At 42.2% G+C, this 21,250-nt stretch overlaps 1 protein-coding gene across 10 annotated transcripts in view; it reads right to left on the bottom strand.

The window, feature by feature from the left end:
* Window positions 1–21,250, bottom strand: part of LOC129867070 (myocyte-specific enhancer factor 2A-like) — a 124,554-nt gene that overhangs the window by 24,332 nt on the left and 78,972 nt on the right. For 7 of the 10 annotated variants that reach the window (XM_055940221.1, XM_055940220.1, XM_055940224.1 and 4 more), the window contains 2 exons: window positions 13,520–13,654; window positions 10,096–10,309 (listed from right to left, as the gene is read on the bottom strand). In XM_055940221.1, coding sequence (XP_055796196.1) covers window positions 10,096–10,309; window positions 13,520–13,654 — 349 coding nt within the window. Of the gene's footprint in view, window positions 1–10,095; window positions 10,310–13,316; window positions 13,452–13,519; window positions 13,655–21,250 lie in introns of all 10 variants that reach the window. The other 3 variants (XM_055940228.1, XM_055940226.1, XM_055940219.1) reach the window with 1 other exon arrangement.

The raw sequence follows: 21,250 nt of genomic DNA on the forward strand, positions 1-21,250 counted from the left end.
GGAGATGGGAGAACCTTCTAGAAGGACAACCATCTCTGCAGCACCACTAATCAGGCCTTTATGGTAGAGTGGCCAGACAGAAGCCACTCCTCAGTAAAAGGCACATGACAGCCCACTTGGAGTTTGCCAAAAGGCACCTAAAGGACTCTCAGACCATGAGAAACAAGATTCTCTGCTCTGATGAAACCAAGATTGAACTATTTTGCCTGAATGGCAAGCGTCACGTCTGGAGGAAGCCTGGCACCATTCCTACAGTGAAGCATGGTGGTGGCAGCATCATACTGTTGGGATGTTTTTCAGCGGCAGGGACTGGGAGACTAGTCAGGCTCGAGGGAAAGATGAACGAAGCAAAGTACAGAGAAATGCTCCAGAGCGCTCAGGACCTCAGACTGGGGCGAAGGTTCACTTTCCAACAGGACAAGGACCCTAAGCACACAGCCAAGACAACGCAGGAGTGGCTTCGGGACAAGTCTCTGAATGTCCTTGAGTGGCCCAGCTAGAGCCCGGACCTGAACCCAATCTAACATCACTGGAGAGACGTAAAAATAGCTCTGCAGTGACGCTCCCCATCCAACCTGACAGAGCTTGAGAGGACCTGCAGAGAAGAATGGAAGAAACTCCCTAAATACAGGTGTGTCAAGCTTGTAGCGTCATACCCAAGAAGACTCGAGGCTGTAAATCACTGCCAAAGGTGCTTCAACAAAGTACTGAGTAAAGGTTCTGAATACTTATGTAAATGTGATATTTCCGTTTTTATTTTTAATACATTTGCAAACATTTCTAAAAACCTGTTTTTGCTTTCTCATTATGGGGTATTGTATGTAGATTGTTGAGGGAATAAACTATTGAATACATTTTAGAATAAGGCCATAACGTAACAAAATGTGGTAAAAGTCAAGGGGTCTGAATACTTTCCGAATGCACTGTATATATATATAAAGCAATATAAAAATCAAAGTTTATTGGTCGCGTACACAGATTTACAGATTTTATCGCAGGTGCTTGTGTTTCTGACTAGGTATTCACTTTCACTTTCCCTAATATTGTATCATATGAGACACAGTGGTCTGCCTGGCAAGGAAAGTGGTTAATGTCCACCTGCCTCTGCCTCTCACAGAGCACATAGCAGCCATGACAGGCTGTCCGGTCATTGTGTACAAACGACTTAGAGGGATGTCATGGCCGGAATAGCTCCAGGGTTCTGCTGGCCTTGGCATCTTGCAGGCTCTCTCCAGCCATATAAGGGCTGCCTTGTTACTTACTGGGAAAAACAGATGCACCTGTCAATAGGAGGAAGGAAACTGGAGGAGAGATGGTGGTATGGAGGTGTCAGTTTTAAAGGAAATGTTGTAAAGAGAATCAGCCGCCTCAACACTACCCTTTAGTATGTTAACTCTTTCAGGCACAGACAAGTTCCTAATGAAGGAATAGCCCCTAAGAAAATATAGTGACTGTTGTCATCTCTAAACCCTTAACAAAACATGTTTGGAGCAACACAAAATGAGCAGTCCATTGAGAACAAGAGACAGTCTTGTTCTGTACTATCCAGAAGGAACAGTTGGATGTGTGACCTTCCTGGTGTCCTTGGTGGTTTGATTGTGTGTTACTATAGCGGCGGGCCAGACATTAACAGCTGTCGCCATTTTCCTCGGTTACTGTACTCAACCATCTATTCCTCTTCTTTGGAAAAAATTGCCAAATAAAGACCTGTCCCTCTGGTCTTGGAGCCTTGGATGCATCAATACGCCAACATGTCTAGCTGCAGTCTGAATAACATACTGAACACTGTCAGGGTGTTGAGGATAGAAAAGAACACGCTGACATTCTGCTTGGTTGTCTTGCTATACAATAAGGACAGTGTCCCATCACTCGAACCTGCATATGTGACCTCTTTCAGGAAACTAGCTGTATGTCGCGGATCACTACTTCACAGGAGAGCCATTTGAATGTGAACTTTAAAAAAAAATTATAATCAAAATATGTTTTTGGGCAGAAATGCCTTCTTGTACATGTGAACTTTCATGTGCGTTAATAACAAACTTGTATGGCAATCTGTAAATACGAATTACATTTTTAAATTACGAGCCTAGTTGGTTTAGCCACAGAAAAGACACAACCTTCCCGCTAGCTATGATTGGCTGAGATAATGAGTGGGCTGGACATGCCGAGAGATGAGTTTGGATTGGTCTGCCATATAGCACGCATCTGTCTATTTGAGCTGGTCGCTATGTCTAGGTAATTCTCTCTAACGCACCTTTTTTTAAATGTATCATGTAGTAAAACTGCATAAGTGTTTTGAAATCAGTTGAATTCGAGTATGATAGCTAAGGAGATGGAGAAAACACCTGTCTCCGGATTACATCTTCAAATTAAGGGCAACCATGGCATCCGACAGGAGATCCATTCATGAATGATGTATATGGGTAAAATAGTCTAGCTAGCTACATTTTCAGATATTACACGTTTCTAAATTTGATAGAAAGTGGTTTCATTTAAAGTTAAAGTGTACTGTTAGCTAGCTAGCTAACATTAGCTGGCTGGCTCGCTATATAACGTTACGTGTATGATCTAATTATTCATATCTCAGAGCCATTTGCTTGACTAGCTATATCCTAATGTTTTTGTTTTATTTTATTTATTTATTTATTATTATATTTTTTTCTGGGGGGTGGATCAGCTTAATATTGCGGAAAGAATGTTGCTTCCAATGTAATTGTCTGCATCATTTCCAATCCCCCATATTTTTTTGGGTAAATATATATATCCATTCACGTATGCATACATATACACATATATACATACACATACCTACATAGACATACATACTTTTTTTAAAGAAAAGCTAGCTAACATTGAACCTGTTTGGTTCAGTTTGGTGCCTGCAGATTCATGCAGGGTAGTAATGTCATGAGTTGGGATTATGGTTCACTGTTTACCTAGCTAGCTAGCTACATGTCTTAACAAAAGACTCCACTATGCAAGTAACCACTTCGGGTGCGTTCGTAAATTCAGTCTGGTCATTTACTCAGATTTCAGAGCACTCTCGTCTGAGTGTCAGAGAGCAGAATAGCTGATGAATTTCCGAACGCTCAAAACCCATTGAATATCGGCAAAAAAGGATAATTGAATTATTGCCAGCAGCACAGTTACAGTCACCAATGCTCTGGATAACATAACAGCCTAACCAGCTCTGCTAGGGCGAGTAATGTTCAGTGAGCTGTTCCCTCATTTGTGTCTGGAAGTAGATAGCAAGTTAGCATGGGTGCTTGACGGCTGTTGTTAGTACATCTCCTTAAAGAGATGGGTGAGGATAAAGCTTAAGAGGGTGTGAACGATGGGTGTAGACAAAAAAGGGCTCTCCAATAGTAAAAATCAAATCAAATCAAATACACAATTTATTGGTCACATACACGTGTTTAGCAGATGTTATTGTGGGTGTTTCAAAAGGCTTGTGCTTCCAGTTCCGACAGTGCAGCAATATCTACAGTAACAAGTAGTATCTCACAATAGTATTTCACAACAAATACCTAATACACACAAATCTAAGTAAAGGAATGGAATTAAGAATATATGGATGAGCAATGTCAGAGCGGCATAGACTAAATACAGTAGATAGTATAGAACACAGTATATCCATATGAGATTAGTAATGCAAGATATGTACTATTAAAGTAACATTATTATTACAAATCAGCCAGGCTAGACAATCTGGACCCTCTCTTTCTAAAATTATCTGCCGAAATTTTTGCAACCCCTATTACTAGCCTGTTCAACCTCTCTTTCGTATTGTCTGAGATTCCCATAGATTGGAAAGCTGCCGCGGTCATCCCCCTCTTCAAAGAGGGAGACACTCTAGACCCAAACTGCTACAGACCGATATCTATCCTACCCTGCCTTTCTAAGGTTTTCGAAAGCCAAGTTAACAAACAGATCACCGACCATTTCGAATCCCACCGTACCTTCTGCGCTATGCAATCTGGTTTCAGAGCTGGTCATGGGTGCACCTCAGCCACGCTCAAGGTCCTAAATGATATCAAAACCGCCATCGATAAGAGACATTAATGTGCAGCCGTATTCATCGACCTAGCCAAGGCTTTCGACTCTGTCAATCACCACATTCTTATCGGCAGACTCAACAGCCTTGGTTTCTCAAATGACTGCTTCGCCTGGTTCACCAACTACTTCTCTGATAGAGTTCAGTGTGTCAAATCGGAGGGCCTGTTGTCCGGACCTCTGGCAGTCTCTATGGGGGTGTCACAGGGTTCAATTCTTGGGCTGACTCTTTTCTCTGCATACATCAATGAGGTCGCTTTTGCTGCTGGTGATTCTCTGATCCACCTCTACGCAGACGATACCATTCTGTATACCTCTGGCCCTTCTTTAGACACTGTGTTAACTAACCTCCAGATGAGCTTCAATGCCATACAACTCTCCTTCCGTAGCCTCCAACTGCTCTTAAATGCAAGTAAAAATAAATGCATGCTCTTCAACCGATCGCTGCCCGCACCTGCCCGCCTGTCCAGCAACACTACTCTGGACGGTTCTGACTTAGAATATGTGGACAACTACAAATACCTAGGTGTCTGGTTAGACTGTAAACTCTCCTTCCAGACTCACATTAAGCATCTCCAATCCAGAATTACATCTAGAATCGGCTTCCTATTTCGCAACAAAGCATCCTCCATTCATGCTGCCAAACATACCCTCGTAAAACTGACCATCCTACCGATCCTCGACTTCGGCGATGTCATTTACAAAATAGCCTCCAACACTCTACTCAACAAACTGGATGCAGTCTATCACAGTGCCATTAGTTTTGTCACCAAAGTCCCATATACTACCCTCCACTGCGACCTGTATGCTCTCGTTGGCTGGTCCTCGCTTCATACTCGTCGCCAAACCCACTGGCTCCAGGTCATCTACAAGTCTCTGCTAGGTAAAGCCCCACCTTATCTCGGCTCACTGGACACCATAGCAGCACCCACCCGTAGCACGCGCTCCAGCAGGTATATCTCACTGGTCACCCCCAAAGCCAATTCTTCCTTTGGCCGCCTTTCCTTCCAGTTCTCTGCTGCCAATGACTGGAACGAACTGCAAAAATCACTGAAGCTGGAGACTCCTATCTCCCTCACTAGCTTTAAGCAGCAGCTGTCAGAGCAGCTCACAGATCACTGCACCTGTACATAGCCCATCTGCAAATAGCACATCCAACTACCTCATCCCCATACTGTAGGTATTTATTTATCTTGCTCTTTTGCACCCCACTATTTCTACTTGCACATTCATCTTCTGCACATCTACCATTCCAGTGTTTAATTGCTATATTGTAATTACTTCGCCACCATGGCCTGTTTATTGCCCTTGCTCCCTTATCCTACCTCATTTGCACACACTTTATATAGACTTTTTCTACTGTATTATTGACTGTATGTTTGTTTATTCCATGTGTAACTCTGTGTTGTTGTATGTGTCGAACTGCTTTGCTTTATCTTGGTCGGGTCGCAGTTGTAAATGAGAACTTGTTCTCAACTAACCTACCTGGTTAAATAAAGTTGAAATAAATAAATAAATAAAAATGTAAGAGACTAGTGTTCCATTTATTAAAGTGGCTAATGATTTCAAGTCTGTGTATGTAGGCAGCAGCGTCTCTGTGCTAGTGATGGCTATTTAACAGTCTGATGGCCTTGAGATAGAAGCTGTTTTTCAGTCTATCGGTCCCAAATTTGATGCATCTGCACTGACCTCGCCTTCTGGATGACAGCAGGGTGAATAGGCAGTGGCTTGGGTGGTTGGTTTTGATTATCTTGTTGGCCTTCCTGTGACATCGGATGCTGTAGGTGTCCTGGAGGGCAAGTAGTTTGGCCCCCGTGAAGCGTTGTGCAGACCGCACCACTCTCTGGAGAGCCCTGCGGTTGTGGGCGGTGCAGTTGCCGTAGCAGGCGATGATACAGGATGCTCTCAACTGTACTTCTGTAAAAGTTTGTGAGGGTTTTAGGTGACACGCCAAATTTCTTCAGCCTCCTGAGGTTGAAGAGGAGCTGTTGCGCCTTCATCACCACACTGTCTGGGTGGACCATTTCAGTTTGTCAGTGATATGTACGCCGAGGGACTTAAAAACTTTTCACCTTCTTCACTGCTGTCCCGTCGATAGGGGGGTGCTCCCTCTGCTGTTTCCTGAAGTCCACGATCATCTCCTTTCTTTTGTTGATGTTGAGTGAGCAGTTATTTTCCTGACACCACACTCCCAGAGCCCTCACCTCCTCCCTGTAGGTTGTCTCGTTATTGTTGGTAATCCAGCCTAATACTGTTGTGTCGTGCATTGTCACGCAGTCATGGATGAACAGGGAGTACAGGAGGGGGCTAAGCACTCACGCTTGTGGGGCCCCAGTGTTGAGGATCAACAAAGTGGAGATTATGTTTCCTACCATCACCACCTGGGAGCGGCCCGTTAGGAAGTCCAGGACCCAAATGCACAGGGCGGGGTTCAGACCCAGGGCCGTGAGCTTAATGATGAGCTTGGAGGGTACTATGTTGTTGAATGCTGAGCTATAGTCAATGAACAGCATTCTTACATAGGTTTCCCTCTTGTGCAGATGGTATAGGCCAGTGTGTAGTATGATGGCGATTGCATCGTCTGTGGACCTATTGGGGCGGTAAGCAAATTGAAGTGGGTCTAGGGTGACAGGTAAGGTGGAGGTGATATGATCCTTGGCTAGTCTCTCAAAGTACTTCATGATGACAGAAGTGAGTGCTACGGGGCGATAGTCATTTAGTTCAGTTTCTTTTGCATTCTTGAGTACAGGAACAATGGTGGCCATCTGGAAGTAAGTGGGGACAGCAGACTGGGATAGGGAATATGTCTGTAAACACACCAGTCAGCTGGTCTGCACTTGCTCTGAGGATGCGGCTAGGGATACCGTCTGGGCCAGCCACGGAGAAGGAGAGCCCACAGTCCTTGGTAGCTGGCTGCGTCGGTGCCACTTTGTTATCCTCAAAGTGGGAAAATAACGTGTTTAGCCTGTCCGGATGCAAGACATTGGTGTCCGCGACTTGGCTGGTTTTCCTTTTGTAGTCCGTGATTGTCTGTAGACCCTGCCACATACGTCTCGTGTCTGAGCCGTTGAATTACGACTCCACTTTGCCTCTATACTGATGTTTTGCCTGTTTGATTGACTTGCGGAGGGAATGACTACTCTGTTTATATTCTGCCATAATCCCAGTCACATTGCCATGGTTAATTAAATAGTACCAAATCCTTCAAAGGCCATTTTCTCAAAAGTGAGTTTACAGGTTTATCAACTTTCAAAGCAGAATGACTTTCCCATTGTTCCTCAACTGTACAGTCGTGGCCAAAAGTTTTGAGAATGCCACAAATATTAATTTCCACAAAGTTTGCTGCTTCAGTGTCTTTAGATATTTTTGTCAGATGTTACTATGGAATACTGAAGTATAATTACAAGCATTTCATAAGTGTCAAAGGCTTTTATTGACAATTAGATGAAGTTGATGCAAAGAGTCAATATTTGCAGTGTTGACCCTTCTTTTTCAAGACCTCTGCAATCCGCCCTGGCATGCCCTGACTGATTGCAGCCCATTCTTAAATAATCAATGCTTGGAGTTTGTCAGAATTTGTGGGTTTTTGTTTGTCAACCCACCTCTTGAGGATTGACCACAAGTTCTCAATGGGATTAAGACCTGGGGAGTTTCCATGCCCAAAATATCGATGTCTTGTTCTCCGAGCCACTTAGTTATCACTTTTGCCTTATGGCAAGGTGCTCCATCATGCTAGAAAAGGCATTGTTCGTCACCAAACTGTTCCTGGATGGTTGGGAGAAGTTGCTCTCGGAGGATGTGTTGGTACCATTCTTTATTCATGGCTGTGTTCTAGGCAAAATTGTGAGTGAGCCCACTCCCTTGGCTGAGAAGCAACCCCACACATGAATGGTCTCAGGATGCTTTACTGTTTGCATGACACAGGACTGATGGTAGCGCTCACCTTGTCTTCTCCGGACAAGCTTTTTTCCGGATACCCCAAACAATCGGAAAGGGGATTCATCAGAGAAAATGACTTTACCCCAGTCCTCAGCAGTCCAATCCCTGTACCTTTGCAGAATATTAGTCTGTCCCTGATGTTTTTCCTGGAGAGAAGTGGCTTCTTTGCTGCCCTTCTTGACACCAGGCCATCCTCCAAAAGTATTTACCTCACTGTGCGTGCAGATGCACTCACACCTGCCTGCTACCATTCCTGAGCAAGCTCTGTACTGGTGGTGCCCCGATCCCGCAGCTGAATCAACTTTAGGAGGCTGTCCTGCCGCTTGCTGGCCTTTCTTGGGCGCCCTGAAGCCTTCTTCACAACAATTGAACCACTCTCGTTGAAGATCTTGATTATTCGATAAATGGTTGATTTAGGTATAATCTTACTGGCAGCAATATCCTTGCCTGTGAATACCTTTTTGTGCAAAGCAATGATGACGGCACGTGTTTCCTTGCAGGTAAACATGGTTGACAGAGGAAGAACAATGATTCCAAGCAACACCCTCCTTTTGAAGCTTCCAGTCTGTTATTTGAACTCAATCAGCATGACAGAGTGATCTCCAGCCGTGTCCTCGTCAACACTCACACCTGTGTTAACGAGAGAATCACTGACATGATGTCAGCTGGTCCTTTTGTGGCAGGGCTGAAATGGAGTGGAAATGTTTTTGGGAGATTCAGTTTATTTGCATGGCAAAGAGTGACTGCAATAAATTTGCAATTCATCTGATCACTCTTCATAACATTCTGGAGTATATGCAAATTGCCATCATACAAACTGAGGCAACAGACCTTGTGAAAATTAATATTTGTGTCATTCTCAAAACTTCTGGCCACGACTGTAGTGTAGTGTATGATACACCATTTTGAGTCTGTACTTTTACCCAATATAAAACACACAATTTCAGATTTTGCTACATAAGACTGATTTGAGCAGGTCAAAAACGCTCCACTATTTCCTGGTTGCTAAAATTCTAATAGTTTGACTAATTTCAGTTTGTGGCAAAACAAGCAATGTATAGTGTAGAGAATCATTTTACCATCTAAACTGCTAAGAGAATTTTTTTAAATAACTAAAAATATTGTATTTTCAGCGAAATGAAGCTGGAGTACAAAACCGAAAGTAAAAGACACAAAAACTAAACTTAAGAATGGAAGAATAGAAATAGCGCATATAGAAATGATATACCACGTCTTAGACTTGCTTTCAATGAGAATGACAGATCTATAACTTAACATTTCTATGGGAATTTGGTCAGGTCAGCCAAAAAGTTACATATTGCAGCTTTAATGTTCCCAATACTCACATACAGACAACAAATACAGTCCCCTCGCATGCAATGAAGTGTGCCAAGAAGCATGGAATGACCAATTGAAACTGACAAGAGAGGCCTTTGACCATGTCGTAGGAAAATGTATGCAGCCGGTTGAGCTGAGGGCCTGTCGGGCAGAGCAACAGTGAACTAATCAGTACCTCCTGAGGACATACTTTTCCGGCTGGGCTGGGGCCCACGCCAGGTCTGTCCTTCCCAGCATGCCAGCTAATAAGATGCATGAAATTATATGATTAACCATCTGCATCCTTCAGCTGGGAGCCAGGGATCAGCCCGGATACAGCACTCAATCCTTCCAAAGAAGCTGGACTCATGCTCCAGAATACATGGAATGTAGAATTCTTACTCGTCTTTTTGTCAAGCAAAACCTTTTGTGGAAGGTAATAAGTGGCCCACAGACCACCTCGCATACTCAACATCATCGATATATGTCGAGTTTCCTTGTAGGCCTATTTGGTGGGGAAACTGTGAAGCCAGCTGTATAGCCTATTGCCTGTTTCTGTTTATTAAAAAATGTGAAACAATGTTGTGTCTGTTTGCTGCTTTTCATTAAATCATGCATAGCTGTTCTTTATATAACCTAAAATAAATGTGTTCATATGTGACTTTCAGGAAACTAGGCGTATGTCGTGCATCACTAGTTCATAGGAGAAGTACCTACATAGTTACTACCATGTACGTACTATTGTCAGGTGTAGTGAAAACAACAGTGAGGTGTAGTGGTACTGACCCGCATTGCCTTGAGTGGGGGGCCTCTGCTGACCCCCACTCCTGTGTAAGGAGGCCTGAGGGGGGGAGAGCATCCCGCTGTCACTCAGAGAGGCTGCGGCCTGAGCCAGGGCCTGGCTGCTCATGGATCCTCCTGGGTTGTAGGACATAGTATTCTGGTTGGAGACTGGCACTGCCACATGCATGGGGAAGTTCTGCTGGGGCAGCGCTGTGGGCTACAGGAGGGAAACACAGAGACATGAAGAGAATCAAAGACCTGGCGCTGGGCTGAGGGTCACACGGGGAAGGAGACGGCAGAGATGACATCTGTGATGGTGCCACATCAATCACATTGGTATGGTTAACAGAGCAGTCATATTAACTAATGGCAATGTTCCAAATCAAGGTTGATTGGATGCTAACATGAGCCTGTATAATTTATAAATACTAATGTATAAAATGTACAGATGACAACTATATTTCTGTAAATGCACAAAACAATAATTTTGCTTTTTAAAAAACATTACAGATCAAAACATGCACAATAGCAAGTGTCTTGTACCAGGTGTTCAGACTTGCATTGTAATAGTCAGCACTGCAGATCATCAACGTTTCTTCTTTTATTCCAGGTAGTCTAATTGTGTTATTTCCCAAAATATACAGTTGAAGTCGGAAGTTTACATACACTTAGGTCGGAGTCATTAAAACTCGTTTTTCAACCACTCCGGATATAGTTTTCACAAGTCGGTTAGGACATCTACTTTGTGCATGACACAAGTCATTTTTCCAACAATTGTTTACAGACAGATTATTTAACTTATAATTCACCGTATCACAATTCCAGTGGGTCAGAAGTTTACATACACTAAGTTGACTGTGCCTTTAAACAGCTTGGAAAATTCCAGAAATGGCTTTAGAAGCTTCTGATAGGCTAATTTACATAATTTGAGTCAATTGGAGGTGTACCTGTTGATGTATTTCAAGGCCTACCTTCAAACTCAGTGCCTCATTGCTTGACATCATGGGAAAATCAAAAGAAATCAGCCAAAAAAATTGTTGACCTTCACAAGTCTGGTTCATCCTTGGGAGCAATTTCCAAACGCCTGACGGTACCACGTTCATCTGTACAAGCAATAGTACGCAAGTATAAACACCATGGGACCACGCAGCCATCATACCGCTCAGGAAGGAGAAGCATTCTGTCTCCTAGAGATGAGCGTACTTTGGTGCGAAAAGTGCAAATCAATCACAGAACAACAGCAAAGGACCTTGTGAAGATGCTGGAGGAAACAGGTACAAAAGTATCTATATCCACAGTAAAACTAATCCTATATCGACATAACCTGAAAGGCCGCTCAGCAAGGAAGAAGCCACTGCTCCAAAACCGCCATAAAAAAAGCCAGACCGGTTTGCAACTGCACATGGGCACAAAGATCATACTTTTTCGAGAAATTTCCTCTGGTCTGATGAAACAAAAATGGCCATAATGGCCATAAAGACCATTGTTATGTTTGGAGAAAATAGGGGGATGCTTGCAAGCCGAAGAACACTATCCCAAGCGTGAAGCACGGGGATGGCAGCATCATGTTGTGGGGGTGCTTTGCTGCAGGAGGGACTGGTGGACTTCACAAAATAGATGGCATCATGAGGAAGAAAAATGATGTGGAGCTATTGAAGAAACATCTCAAGGCATCAGTCAGGAAGTTAAAGCTTAGTCGCAAATGAGTCTTCCAAATGGACAATGACTCCAAGCATACTTCCAAAGTTGTGGTAAAATGGCTTAAGGACAACAAAGTCAAGGTATTGGAGTGGCCAACACAAAGCCCTGACCTCAATCCTATAGAAAAGTTATGGGCAGAACTGAAAAAGTGTATGCGAGCAAGGATTCACAATGTAATCAAACCTGACTCAGTTACACCAGCTCTGTCAGGAGGAATTCACCCAACTTATTGTGGGAAGCTTGTGGAAGGCTACCCGAAACGTTTGACTCAAGTTAAACAATTTAAAGGTAATGCTACCAAATACTAATTAAGTGTATGTAAACTTCTGACCCACTGGGAATGTGATGAAATAAATAAAAGCTGAAATAAATCATTCTCTCTACTATTATTCTGACATTTCACATTCTTAAAATAAAGTGGTGATCCTAACTGACCTAAAACAGATCATTTTTACGAGGATTACAAGTCAGGAATTGTGAAAAACTGAGTTTAAATGTATTTGGCTAAGTTGTATGTAAACGTCCGACTTGCATTTTGGATCAAAACTCCATGTCAGTGCAGTGCTGACAATCCAAATAGTTTGTGAGAGTAACTGGTGACAGTGAGACCACTCCATTCACAACATAGTCCAGTGAGGCAGTCAGTTAGTGATATTATTAGTGTGTTAATTGCAAACAATGGTGCGCTCCATGTCAGAATTAGAGAGAAAACAACAGTTGAAGCACTATACTTTATGCAGGATTCTATGATTGCCACCCGCAATAAGATCACTATTGTCTTAAGGTAAAGCTCTGTGTAATTCCAGGGTACTTTGGTAACCTCCAGTCTGATAGTAGCTTGATGAAAGAGTGGAAAATAAACAGTGATAGTCCACTGATGTTGTGATTTGGCGAATACTTATTGAATTGCCCACGTGAATGGAGGACTCACCAAGATGAGAAACCAGGAGAGATCATACAATGAGCAAAGGGGGGGAAGATAAAAAAAAACAAATAAAAAATTATCCTCCCCCTCGCCAAATGATCCAGGCACTGAAAGAGATTCAATTTCTCGATCTGCTTGGGGGTGAAAATTGGGTTTTGGGAAAAAACACATTATTCACCAAAGCTACAGAACCAGTCAATATTTAAGCCAGTGGAGGAATCTTGCCCTTTTTTTTCAGGGGGAAAATGTGTCTTTTATAATAAAGAAGCTTCTCCACAATAACAAAAATGCACTTTCCTTTTCTTATAGTTTTCAATATGATCTTCCTAATAGAGCTTTAAAAAGGTTCAACCTGTCATAACAATGTGATCTTATCAGGGTGTGCCAAAATATAAGTTGCAGAACAAATAAACAAAATAAACAAATACACTTCCAATGAACAGAAAAAAGGTTATGCTTGAATAGTCCATGTTTGCTTATAGTAGTTGACAGAGGTTGCAGGGGGGATAATTAAAAAAAGAAGAAAAAGTAAAACCAAAAGATGGTCAAAATCCTTTGTGCCACAAAGCCAAGCAGCAAAATCATTGCATTTACTTACGATTTTATGATTTCTCATCATATTATCAAACTCCTCATTAATTTTTTTATACTTTTCTTCTGTGTGAGGGGTGAGGACATATGAGGCATCAGGGTCCGGGCTATCACAGCCTCTGTGTTCTTTCTTGTTTAGCGCCTGTAGTGAACATCAACATAAAAACAGGAATCAACACAAAATGGCAGGAGAGGGAAAAAAGTACTTACACCACAGCGCTTGTACATTAAATCACTCTCTTCGCTTAGTTTGCCGAAACGGTCGTCCATGATGGGGCTGTGCCCAAAACAGTCATCTGGATCAGGACTGGCACACAGGTCATTATGGCCTTTGTTTCTTAATTTCTGAAATAAAATTGCACAATTCACACATACAATATATACTGCAGGATACTCAGTCTACTACCACATGACTCTCTGTCTAGGTAGATTATAATACACCTCTACAAACCTGTTCCCATAACAAAACATGATCAAAAATACTAACATAAATAAAAGGCATTATTCAAGTCAAGACACTAATTAATTGAATACATATGACAGATATTAAATGACTTGTAATAAATCAAATTATAATACACCTGGCTTCACGTACATTTATAAATAATCCAAACATATTTGAATTAATTTGTTATTTTTGGGCTTGCCAGTGTGCTGGTATGAGCAGGGAACGGGATGAATACTGTCTTCCTATGCAATGGTTAACAATGATAGGCAAATTGAAATGTCAAACCTTATCCTTTCATCCTTTAGAGACCATCACAGAATAAACTAAATATTTCTCTGCACTCTCTCTCTTACGCCTCTCAATCTCTACCCAACCCCCCTTCTCTCTCTATCTTCCCCCTCTCTTGCTGCATGTGTGTGTTTCAATGCATATTTCATTATCTTTCAGTTATCATAAGCCACCCGGCTGGAAGACACCCCGGTATAAGAGGATCCCACAGAGCAGCAGTTTAAAACATTGCAGACTTTAATTCAGCATGGCTGCCACTCATGGGATTTTTTCAATGTTAAGTAATGTAGGAAATAAAATGGATTACTATACTGTATGTGGTCAAATACGCTTATTAGAGCATGAAATGGAGTGATTATTGTAAGAGTAAAGAGCACACAGTATGGTGTGATATAGACGTCCAATGAGCTTTAATTTACCTCTTAACAGGACTGCACACTATCAAATTAACTAAATAAAAAGAGTGAAAACTGTGTTGTGCTTGTTATAACTTTCTATCAAAGGAGCGGTTCTCTCCGCTTTGTTAAAACTGTGAATGATGGTGGTAACGAGAACCCATGACAGCACGTGACAGCATGTGATATCAAGCCAGTCAGAGAACATCAAGTTTGATTTATATATGTGCTGTTCAGGTTCCCCTATCAGGCTGGTGCAGGCCCAGAGCGGTGACCTACCCTGTCTCTGGGCTGCCTCTGAGCCGGATGTCTACAGCAGTCACTGACTCCTCTGGATGGAGGGGTCACCGTGTGAGGGAGAGGAGTAGGACTCAAAGGCACTAATGAGCCCTTCGTCTCTGCCTCCATCTCCATTATCCAAGAGGTGCAGGAGGTAACGCTGGTGTGTGTGTGTGGGTGTTCATGGGCGTTGCAGCAGCAGCTGGCATCTGCTGACAGCTCTCTGACAGTACAGTGGTGTTTGAGCTGATCTCTATCTAACAACATGTCTTACCCAGCCCTGCTTACAGTAACTGGGTCATTCCACGAAAATAGTGCCTTTTGAGAACACTTTTATATTTTAAGTATTGTGCACCAATATTGAATATTGCATTTTTAAAGCCTGTTATATTAAATTAAGTGCCCTTTAATATAAACCACATGATGAATTCAATACATGTGATTTTTTTCTATGAATAAAGGCATTTAAGATGAAATCCTCAACCCTAATATGGTCAACCCTGTTACTTTATTTGGCACTTAATAGACACTTACTATAGTAATTTGAGATGGGAAAACATGTTTTTTCTATGAAGTTGAACATGTGCTATTTATGACAGAATGTTAACATTTTGTGAAATCTAAAGTTTTTTATGACCAAGTTACACTTCTTAAAAGGCGCCGATTTGGTGGAAGGACCCAGATCCCAGCATGCTGACAAGCTCTGTATGACATTTTACTGTCGGATTTCCTAGGATTGAAATATGAAACTTTACTGGTTTAATGATTTCCTACTATACAATGTACGTGTCTACCAAGGCACAGTTTACTCTAACTTTTACAAATGTACCAGTACTGAATCAAACTACAGCTATTGTATGCAGTAATCATGTGCCTATGAACCAGAGTTATACTGTTAGCACTGAGGTGGTGTGCCCTAGTAGGAAGTCCACTGTGTGAAGCTCACCCTGATCAAACATAAATAACATAAGCATTTCTACATCTGATAAGCTTCCCAGTAAAGCAATAAAAACAATTGAGCATCCCATAAAATTGCTAAAAATAGCCCATATTAAAATATGTAGGCTAAGACACAAGGTTCATGAAATCAATAACTTGCTAGTAACAGATGACATTCATATTCGGACTATATCTGAAACTCACTTATATAATACCTTTGATGATACAGTGGTAGCAATACAGTGGTAGCAATACATCGGTTATAGATCTTAGACATTTCCGGCTGTGTTTTTATTCGATATAGGCTTTAAAGACATCATAATCTTGTTATTTTGAACCGAATTATATCAGTTTATGTCAGTATATTGCGATTTTCGGGTATTTATTTTCTTGGCGCTGTAGGAAGTTGGGTATCTCTCTCTCTCAAGCTAATGTTTACTGCTAATTGCAACGTGGAAGACGACGTTCTCCAACCTAGCAACGATTCTTTTGGACAAAGGACACCTATCCCAAGATTCTGATGAGAGTTCATCGAAAAGTAAGAACTATTTATGCTGATAATTCATTGTTCTGTTGAAAAATGTCAAATGCATAAGACGCCATTTCTTGCAGTGTAGCATTGCGTTATCGCACCCTGTATTGCGCAGTAACGTTAATTTTAAAAATGTAATTCAGCGATTGCATTAAGAACTAATTTGTCTTTCAATTGCTGTCCAACCTGTATTTTTTTAGTCAAGTTTATGAATAGTTTTCGATAAGAATAGGTGCCTTTCCAAGATGCCGGCGGACAGATTGCTTGACGTTATGGACACTAATCACATTGTATAAGCACGATTTGTGCCGCTAAATATGCACTTTTTCGAACAAACTCTATATGAATTGTGTAATATGATGTTACAGGACTGTCATCTGAAGAATTCTGAGAAGGTTAGTGAAAAAAATTATATATTTTGGTGGTTTATACGTTATAGCTATTTTTGCCTTGAATCAATGCTGGTGTGATGTTTGCTATTGTGGTAAGCTACTATAACGCTATATTGTGTTTTCGCTGTAAAACACTTAGAAAATCTGAAGTATTGTCTTGATTCACAAGATCTGTGTCTTTCATCTGCTGCACGCTGTGTATTTTTAAGAAATTTTTTATGATGAGTAATTAGCTAATACACGATGGTCTCAGACCATCTCAGACTGTCATCAGACCATCTCAGACTGTCATCTGATGAGGTTGTTTCTTGGTTAGTGGCTATTTATATCTTTATTTGGCAGAATTTGTGATAGCTACTGATGGAGTAAAAAAATGGTGGAGTAAGAAAAGTGGTGTCTTTTGCTAACGTGGTTAGCTAATAGATTTACATATTGTGTCTTCCCTGTAAAACATTTTAAAAATCAGAAATGATGGCTTTATTCACAAGATGTGTATCTTTCATTTGGTGTCTTGGACTTGTGATTTCATGAACATTTTATTATATGATATCCCTGTGGCTTTAGGCTAGGCTATGCTAGTCAGCTTTTGTGATGGGGATGCTCCCAGATCCGGGTTTGGTAGGCGTTAGAGGTTAAAATGACTGCAACACTTAACAAAGAGCTGCAGTTAGTTTCAGACTGGGTGGCAAACAATAAGTTAGACCTAAATATTTAAAAAACTAAAAGCATTGTATTTGGGACAAACCATTCACTAAACCCTAAACCTCAACTAAATCTTGTAATGAATACTGTGGAAATTGAGCAAGTTGAGGTGACTAAACTGCTTGGAGTAACCCTGGATTGTAAACTGTCATGGTCAAAACATGCAACAGTAGCTAAGATGGGGAGAAGTCTGTCCACAATAAAGCGCTGCTCTGCCTTCTTAACAACACTATCAACAAATGCCTTAGTTTTGTCCCACCTGGACCACTGTTCAGTCGTTCACTGTTCAGTCGTGCTCAGAACAGGGCAGCACGGCTGGCCCTTAAATGTACATGGAGAGCTAACATTAATAATATGCATGTCAATCTCTCATGGCCCAAAGTGGAGGAGAGATTGACTTGTTTTTGTAAGAAGTGTTGACAAGCTGAATGCACCGAGCTGTCTGTTTAAACTACTTGCACACATCCATGCATACCCCACAAGACATGCCACCAGAGGTCTCTTCACAATCCCCAACTCCAGAACAGACTATGGGGGGTGCACACTGCTACATAGAGCCATGGCTACATGGAACTCTATTCCACATCAGGTAAATGATGCAAGCAGTAGAATCAGAAGAATAAAAATATTAAAATACACCTTATGGAACAGCAGGGACTGTGAAGAGGCACACACACAGGTATAGACACACGCATAAGCGCACACACGTAATATTGTTGTATGGTGGTACTATACATTTTGTATTGTAGATATGTAGTGGTGAAATAATGTTATATGATGTACTGTTTTACCTTTTGTTTTATGTCTGATGTAAGTGCCTTAATGTGTTTGGACCCCAGTAAGAGTAGCTGCTGCCTTAATAATACAAATACAAACTATACACTCTACTCTAGCTTAAACACTTGATGAAACAGTGTATGAGCTAAAATCTGAAGCAGGGGAACTCTGAAAAGAACCTAAATCATATCAGTCATATCTGTCTGAGAATGTTACTGGGGAGAGAGAGATGAATGATACACAACATGTGTAAATGTGCATTTAGATCCACTAGTGTTTGGTGTGTTACAGAGCCGGGGCATTCTTCTCATTCGAAGAAAACGCCTTCCTGGTTCATTTCCTGTTTACTGAGGCTGCTCTTCAGTTAGGCTCCTGTTAAGGCTATGTTTACCAGGGAAACTATGCACTTTCTCCGCCAGACTGCCACAGATCTGATCAGGACCTGCAAATTAAAGTCCAAACCTGCTCATTATGGGAATAGCTGGGTTGGGCTGGCCCGGCCATGGCTATGTGTGATGGGCAGATCCGCAGGCAGCACTTCCATCCAGCCGCACCCTCTGCCCCTGGCCCCGTGCCCTGCTAGCCACTCAGGGAGGGGCCAGAGTGGAAACATCCAGTGCCAGGGACACTCAGTATTCAGAACAAACCATGGAACATATTGCACTGAGACTAAACAACACAAAGCCCAACAGCAAGTGCTCATATCTAGGTAATTGATTTCATAAGTTAATATTGATCTCTGTGATCTAAGATGAATTGAAATTAAACATTATGACAGCATATAATGTATCCATGCCTAAGAAAGAGACAGATTTCCTCTCCGAGGTACTCCTAGCTGAGCACGTTAAGGAGTGAAGGTCTGGGACAGCACGGCAGTAATTCCTCCTTAAATGACTTGGCATGTTTCTGGTGTCCCACAGACGCTGCCCGCAGCTCCCAGTAAATGGATCACTAAATCAGCACATGGCCAAACAGGTGTCTCTCTCCCAAACACCTGTCAGGCCCTGGCTCCCCGGCCCGGCCAATCACACACAGCCTCACACTGACATGGCCTTAGAAGGGGCCACATGGAACCCTGAAGGCCATCAGACATCACTCAACCCAAGGTTTTTACTCTATACTATTGGTTCAGTAATACATACAAACGTTTACATAAAAACACTCTTGTGAGATAAACAAAACAAAACCAACCAACGCTGAATTATGGTAAACAGAATTCAAAATTAAAGCTGTGTTCGTTCTATTCCATTTCTTCCTTTCTATTCCTATTCCTTCTATAGTTCAGAAATTCACTTTCAAAGGTCATATCATACTGTGACATTTTATGTATTTTGAAAGTTCAATATCTTGAAAACTTGATTGCTGACATGAAAAACATTTAGGGACTGTATCAATAGTGGACTAATGAAACAAATACAAAAAGTCCTTTAAGAAAGCAAAGCTGGAGGGGTGTGAATACAGTAGAACATATAGGGCTTTTCAACAACAACATTTATAATGGAGGGTGGGTGGTGAGTCTGTCTGTATACAGGGCTGCAGACGGAGAGTAGTGATGATTGAACTTGTGTAATCTGTTCACAAGGACCATGGAGGCTCATAAAGAGCAGTGGGAACCAGGCCAGCAGATATTCTCTCAAAGCCATCCAGACCTGGATTCCTAGAAATTTGGCTCTAGAAATCTGGGTGTCTGACGTCAAACCAGCGGGGCATCATAGTGAGTGTGTGAGTGTAATGTCAAAAGAACAGGCTTTTTTCTGATATTCCGAAAGTGAGAGAGGCCTTGAAATGTGTCTCTTCACTCATAGTGCTGTATGCCCAACCCCACACTGATGATACCATCTACAGTATCACTCATCTCCTCCAGAGCACCTGTTGTTCATTTAGATTAAACTTACAAACGCAAGAGTATGAGCTATTGAAGCAGTGCGTCAATTGTACGTTATATAGAAAATAATTGTTTTCATATTATGTTAGAATGGAGCTATCAATTCTATCAATTCAATTCAATTCAATTCAAGGGGCTTTATTGGCATGGGAAACATGTGTTAACATTGCCAAAGCAAGTGAGGTAGATAATATACAAAAGTCAAATAAACAATAAAAATTCTATCAATTCTATCTCTATGTCAGGTAAGGTAAGTGACTGTTGTGGGTAGGGGGGGGGGGGGGGGGGGGGTTGCCATGACGCTCCTGTACTGCCTGAGTGATTGAAGCGGGGAGAACAGGGCATGGCTTGAGAGGCTGGGGTCCTGGATGATCTTCTTGGCCTTCCTGCAACACCTGGTATTGTAGGTGTCCTGTAGGTGTCCTGCAATGTGCACGGGGGCAGCTGCACGTATCACCCTCTGAAGCGCCCATCTGTCCGCGGCGGTGGAGTTGTGATGCAGCCCGACAGTATGCTCTCGTTGGTGCTCCTGTAGAACACTGTGAAGGCCCTCGAGGACAGGCCAAATTTCTTCAGTATCCTGAGGTTGAAGAGTCGCTATCGTGCCTTCACCACGGTGTCCGTGTGGTTAGACCATTTCAGCTCCTCTGAGATGTGTACGCATGGGAATTGTTATTGACCGTCTCCACAGCGTCCCCATTGATGAGGATGGGGACGTGTCGAGCCTGGGTCCTCCTGAAGTCCACAATCAGCTCCTTTGTTTTGCTAATTTTGAGGGATAGGTTGTTTACCAACCACCACGCAATCAGAGTGCCTTCCTCCTCCCTGTAGGCTGTCTCGTCATTGTTGGTAATCAGGCCTACTACTGTCGTGTCGTCAGCAAACTTGATGGTAGAGTTTGAACTGTATGAGGCCACGCAGTCTCGGGTATACAGGGAATACAGGAGGGGACTGAGGACGCACCCTTGTGGGGCCCCCATGTTGAGAATCAGTGTTGAGTAGGTATTGTTGCCTTCCTTGACCACCGGAACTTCCCTCTTGAGTCTTTGTTTGTAGGCGTGGAGAACCAAGATGGAGTCATAGTCGGATTTGCCGAAAGGAGGATGGGAGAGGGCCTTATACCCGTGTCGAGGGTATAAGGCCTGAGCAAGAGGACAAGTACATTAGAGTGTCTAGTTTTACGTGAAGATGCAACTCTAGGATGCTGGCCTTCTAGGCAGAGTTGCAAAGAAAAAGCCATATCTCAGACTGGCCAATAAAAATAAAAGACTAAGATGGCAAAAGAACACATACACTGGACAGAG

Source organism: Salvelinus fontinalis, chromosome 12 (assembly GCF_029448725.1).
Source record: "Salvelinus fontinalis isolate EN_2023a chromosome 12, ASM2944872v1, whole genome shotgun sequence".
In the NCBI taxonomy this organism is placed as follows: Eukaryota; Metazoa; Chordata; class Actinopteri; order Salmoniformes; family Salmonidae; genus Salvelinus; species Salvelinus fontinalis.